The sequence below is a fragment of the Suricata suricatta genome, chromosome 10, assembly GCF_006229205.1.
Source record: "Suricata suricatta isolate VVHF042 chromosome 10, meerkat_22Aug2017_6uvM2_HiC, whole genome shotgun sequence".
Classification (NCBI taxonomy): Eukaryota; Metazoa; Chordata; class Mammalia; order Carnivora; family Herpestidae; genus Suricata; species Suricata suricatta.
The window spans coordinates 126,854,511-126,860,557 of NC_043709.1; the positions used below are offsets into that span (position 1 = coordinate 126,854,511).

General features: G+C 45.4%; 1 protein-coding gene across 1 annotated transcript in view; it reads left to right on the plus strand.

Moving 5' to 3' along the window:
- Positions 1 to 5,155, plus strand: part of NUDT5 (nudix hydrolase 5) — an 11,452-nt gene extending 6,297 nt beyond the window's left edge. Inside the window, exons 6-8 of the mRNA XM_029953672.1 lie at positions 2,341 to 2,349; positions 2,477 to 2,530; positions 4,828 to 5,155. Of these exons, the coding sequence (XP_029809532.1) occupies positions 2,341 to 2,349; positions 2,477 to 2,530; positions 4,828 to 4,937 (173 nt within the window). The 3' untranslated portion in view covers positions 4,938 to 5,155. The remainder of the gene's footprint in view (positions 1 to 2,340; positions 2,350 to 2,476; positions 2,531 to 4,827) is intronic.
- The last annotated feature ends 892 nt before the right edge of the window (positions 5,156 to 6,047 follow it).

The following is a 6,047-nucleotide window of genomic DNA, read 5'->3' on the forward strand; positions in this document are numbered from 1 at the left end:
CCGCTTTGTAGTAGAGGCTAAAGTCTGGGATTGTGATGCCTCCCGTTTTGGTTTTCTTCTTCAGTATTACTTTGGCTCTTCGGGGTCTTTTGTGGTTCCATACGAATTTGAGAATAGTTTGTTCTAGTTTTGAGAAGAATGTTGGTGCAATTTTGATGGGGATTGCATTGAATGTGCAGATTGCTTTGGGTAGTAATGACATTTTCACAATGTTTATTCTTCCGATCCTTGAACAGGGAATGTTTTTCCTTTTCTTGGTGTCTTCTTCAATCTCTTTCATAAGTTTTCTATAATTTTCAACATATAGGTCTTTTACATCCTTGGTTAGGTTTATTCCTAGGTTTTTTTATGGCTTTTTGTGCAATTGTGAATGGGATCAGTTTCTTGATTTCTCTTTCTGCGCTTCATTTTTGGTGTATAAGAATGCAACTGATTTCTGTACATTGATTTTGTACCCTGCAACTTTACTGAATTCATTGATCAGTTCTAGGCTTCTGGTGGAGTCTGTCAGGTTTTCCATGTAGAATATCATGTCATCTGCGAAAAGTGAAAGTTTGACTTCTTCTTTGCCAATTCTGATGCCTTTTATTTCCTTTTGTCTGATTGCTGAGGATAGGACTTCCAGCACTGTGTTAAACAAGTGTTGAGAGTGGACACCCCTGTCGTGTTCCTGATCTCAGGGGGAATGCTCTGTTTTTCCCCATTGAGGATGATATTAGCTGTGGGCTTTTCATAAACTGCTTTTATAATTTTTAGGTCAGTTCCTCCTATTCCGACTTTCTCAAGGGTTTTTATTAAGAAAGGGTGCTGTATTTTGTCAAATGCGTTTTCTGCATCTGTCGACAGGATCATATGGTTTTTATCCTTTCTTTTGTTAATGTGATGGATCACATTGATGGATATGCAAATATTGAACCAGCCCTGTAACCCAGGAATGAATCCCACTTGATCATGATGGATAATTCTTTTTATATGCTGTTGAATTCGATTTGCTAATATCTTGTTGAGTATTTTTGCATTTGTATTCATTAAGGATATTGGTCTGTAGTTCTTTTTTGCTGGGTCCCTGTCTGGTTTGGGTATCAAGGTGATGCTGGCTTCGTAGAATGAGTTTGGAAGTTTTCCTTCTATTTCTATTTTTTGGAATAGTTTGAGAAAAATGGGTATTCATCACAGCTGATTTTAAACGCTGTGTTCAGACTCCGAGTACGCATATAACATGGCGTGGAGGAGTCTGCCAGTCCTCAGAGGCGAAGAGAACGACCGCAGGAGCCAGCAAGTCCCCTCAGAGGGTCACACCCCAAAGCACTGAAAGCAGGGGCTCAGAGAGGGACTTGCCCACCAGTGTCCGTATAGCATCACAGTACCCAAGAGGTGGACGCCACCCTAGTGCTCACTAGCAGGTGACTGGACCAACAAAACGCGGTGACTATGCGCCGGGGAGCTCCAGCCAGCAGGGCTGCTGGTGCTGAGTGCTTCGTGAAGCCAGACAGAAAAGCGTAAATTGGGGCACCTGGCTGGCTCAGTCAGTGAACGTGTGACTCTTGATCTCAGGGTCGTGAGTTCAGGCCCCACGTTTGGGTATAGAACTTAAGAAAAAAAAATTTTTTAAGTGTAAACACTGTAGTTCCACTCAAGAGATTACCTAAAATATTCATAGAAACAAAGTAGAAGAGAGGTCCACACATACGGGGACACACTACTTGATGGGCACCAGGTCTGTGTGGGATGCTGAGAAGGTTCTGGAGAAGGACAGTGCTGGCAACTGCACAGCAGTGGGAATGGATCTAATGCCTTTAAACTATACCTTTAAAAATGGTGAAGGGGCGGCTCAGTCGGTTGAACGTCCAACTTCAGCTCAGGTCAGGATCTCACAGTTCATGAGTTCGAGCCCCATGTCGGGCTCTGTGCTGACAGCTCAGAGCCTGGAGCCTGTTTCGGATTCTGTCTCCTACCTTCTCTGCCCCTCCCCTGCTCATGCTGTCTCTCTCTCACACAGATAAACATTTAAAAAATGGTTAAAATGGTAAATTTTATATATTTTAACAACTTAAAAATACCTAGTGTATTATCATAGAACGTGCTTTAAATTTTGCTATTAAACATTTGGAGAACAATAATTTTGTACTGTTGGGTTGTTTTTTACATACGTCTAGTAAAACCTATAGACTCTAATAGATTCTACGTAGATCGTACATAGAATCTAATGTCCATATGGCTAATTAGTAGAGACCCAGGTGTGTGTTGAATTCTTACACCCTTTGCCGGCGTGTCTTGCACCAAACTCTTCCGGTGTTTACCGCAGCCTTGCTGTAATGTCCTCCCTCTGTTTATTTTCAGGAGATGGAGGTACGTTGCCCAGCTCCCGTGGCTGACGTGTGTGGCTTAGCACGTGGAGGTGACCACAGGCATGTTGTGGTGTTCTGGTAGGCTCTTAGCCTTGAGCTTTGTTTTCACTCGCACTTTGTTTGTTTAGAATTTGTCGAAGTAATTTCCTTACCAAAGAATGACCTGCTGAAGAGACTTGATGGTAAGCATTCTTAAGACTTTTCCCCAGTTTTCTCAACTTTCCCCTCCCCACCCCCAGTCCACATACCTAGAAATGTTGTAGAGCTGCAGTTAACCAACAATAATTTTCCTTTCTGGGTGGCACAGAGTTTGAAAATATGAGCAAAGCATTCTGTGTCACGTTGAGAGCTTTCAGTGGGTTTTTCGTATAGAATAGCCAAAATCATTTTCCTGCAGATGAGCCCAAACTTCTATACCTCGTGTCTCTAATCCATGGCATTGCAGAGGCCTAAGTCCATATCTCTTAGCTGATCCTCAAAAATGCTAGAATGTTGGATGAGATTTTGTGCAGGGTAGAAGTTAAAGGAGAATTTAACAAGATTCTTTCTACAAAGACTGAGGGACCTATTATATACAAAGAGCAAAACGCTGATATAATGAACCAAACTAACAGCATCACCTAGTAAATTACTGGTCATGTAATTACAGTGTGTGATTTCTGGCCAGCCCATCGCCGAGGGATTTTGTAAAAAATTGAATCAGGTTATGTGGGCAGATGTCCTTTGGTAAAATGACATTGGGCTCTGCTGTGCCTGAGACCTCACTGAGGCCCTTCAGGCAGCGCCTCCGTGCCAGCTGCTAGGTCTCCATTCACTCATTTGTAAAGGACCAGATAGTCCTCATAACTTAAATATTTTACAGTTTTTACTGCAAAAATTCACTTGAAGCACTATTTGACCTGAAGCTTTGGGGGCTTCTCTCTTCCTCCCCTTCCATAAGCACCAGTGCTTACAACTTTATTTCTAATGTCTGTTTTAAAAGTAAATATGAGGGGCAACTGGGTGACTTAGTCGGTTAAACGTCTGACTTCGGTTCAGGTCTTGATCTCACGGTGCATGGGTTTGAGCCCCGCCTAAGGCTCTGTGCTGACAGCTCAGAGCCTGCTTCAGATTCTGTGTATCCCCCTCTCTCTGTGCCTTTTCCCCACTCATGCTTTGTCTCTGTCAAAAATAAATAAATATTCATAAATTAAATAAGAGTTTCCAAGAACTACTGTGATTCAGATTCCTAGAAAGCTTCCCTTCCTACTTTGCCTTTCTAAACTAGACCTAAGTTAAAAAGCACCCCAAGATCTCAGAGTGAGAAATGCTCCTACTGCAGAAAGCCCTGGTTTCCTCAGAGAAAGCCAGGGCTGCCAGTAACGGGTCCTGAGGTTCAGCCGACTGTGTATTGGGTATGACCTTGACCATGTGCCACAGCCTCTCTGGGCTCTTCTCCGAAAACAGGAAATGAGAGGGCACCTCTCTCCCTGGGGAGGCATGAGTACAATTAAATAAGATAATGTTGGTACAAAAGGGCTTAAATGTTAGATGCTGTATGTCTTCACTATGCTTTTATATTAGAGAAGTATTCTTTAAAGAACTTCCTTCTCCCTTCCATCTAACCTGACCTCCCTAGGTAGATCTGGTCTTAGATGAGGGGGCAATAAATAGTGTGAGACAGGGAGGAAGGAAGGTAGAGAGGAACAGATCTATAGAAAGAGGAAGGGGGGAAAGAACCATTTTTCCTACCTTTTTTAGAATCGAAATATAGTAATCAAACCATTGATTCAACAAGTCACACCTGAGAGGCTGGGAGGAAAGTTCGGCTGGCTGCACACAACAGCTTTCAGCCCTTCCCGGCCCCTGCCCTGCACAGAGGACTTAGGACACCAGCCTCCCTTCGGGATCAACAGGCCTCTGAGCTTGTGACTAAACTCGTGGCTAGGAAAACAAGTGACGGGTTCCAGGCCTGGTAACCTCCACCTGAGCGACACAGGGGTTCCCCCCAAAGCCCGTGGTGCGACGAACGCTCCATGACCTCATCCGCTAGTCCTGTCGTGCGCGCGGCTGACCTTGCAGGGGGCAAGTCCGTGCTCCTGGCAGCAGAGAAGACGCCCGGATCCCGGAGGCACTGAAGGGTCACCGCCGCTGGGCGCAGGGCGGCAGCGCCCTGGAGTGAGCTCTCAAAGGAGGAGCGACGGCATCTAGAAGCTCACAGCCCTGCTGGTTTAACGCATCAAGTCCTCGCCTCTGACGTGTGGTCTCCTGCCTTGACTCTTTTTTCTGGTTCTGCTCTTTTGCTGGAAATGTGATCCTGCTTGTGTATCCTTTCGTCTTCTGACGAGAGCGAGGTCCCTGACGGCAGAAGAGGTCTTGGTCACGGCTGTATCTCCAGCGTAGGGGCTGGCACGGAATAGGAGCTCAGTCCGGATCGATCGATCGGTAAGGGGTGTTCTCCTCTCCTCAAAATCTAACTTGTATTCTTTGCTTCCTGTAGCTCTGGTAGCCGAAGAGCACCTGACAGTGGACGCCAGGGTCTACTCCTATGCCCTGGCCCTGAAACACGCAAACACGAAGCCCTTTGAAGTGCCTTTCCTCAAGTTTTAAGGCCAAAGGACAGTAGCCATGTTTTTACAAACAAGACCACCCACCAGGCCTCCTTCACGAAGACTTTGTATTCAGCTCAGCTTAATGTAGATTTGAAATTAGCTTTTTCATTAAATAAAAGCAACACAGAATACATGTGGTGAGATGGAATTGTAATTACAGGGGGAGCTGTAGCCTCCGTATTTCAGTGAGAAACTAAAGAAATGTGTTATGTTTTATCCAGTTTGGGTTGTTTTTTTTTTTTTATCTGATCCAGAAGATAAGGGTATTTCTAGAGGGAAAAAGGCCGGAATTCCAAGTTAGGTCAGCTACCCCCTCCCTCAGCCCCCATATAAATTTCTGTAATGAGGTAGGCAAATAATTATTTACTGTATAAGTGTCTAAACCAAGACTTTTTAAAAAGAAAGACCTATGTAGGGACTTGCAAAGTTAGCAAGTTCCGGAAACCCAATACATCTCCCTTAAAGGGGAGAATGGAGGGCTGTCTCCAGCTCATTCCATGCCTAAAGCCCCCATCATTCAAAACGTCTGCCAGTGTTGGGGGCCGTTTTCTCGTCCTTTGGCTGAGCTCCGCTCTCGTGGGGACATCAGTGGTCAAGAGCTCCGGTGAGCCCCCAGCCGAAGTCTCCTGGTGACGCTCACTGGCCTGCCCGCCCCGGGCTTGGGCCCCTCCAGCCAGATAAAACCAGGGTACTCAGGCCACAAACGTGATGCAGTTCCATTGTCTACAGGTCTGCTGTTACCAGAGAGGTCTTGGTGAGCAAAAAATACATGACTATACGACTCCCTAACAAAGGGGAAGGTGTGGAAGTGGAGAACTATCTAGACCCCACCTACGTTCTATAAATACTGCAAAAAATAGGCACAACTACTTACTCGAATAGTGGCCGTCCCTCAGGCCCCTAACTCCTTTTTAAAAAAATCCGTACTTCTAATCATGGGCATCCAAGCTCCAGAGCTCTCACTGCTTTTCCTGAGCTCTCAAAGACCACGTTCTGTGACTTCCCTCCTTCAAAATCCAGAAACATGTACAGAAAACCTACAGACTTCGGCATAGACCGGCCTCCAAATGGACCAGCTCTTCCAAAGCCCCTCCCCGCAGGCACCGAG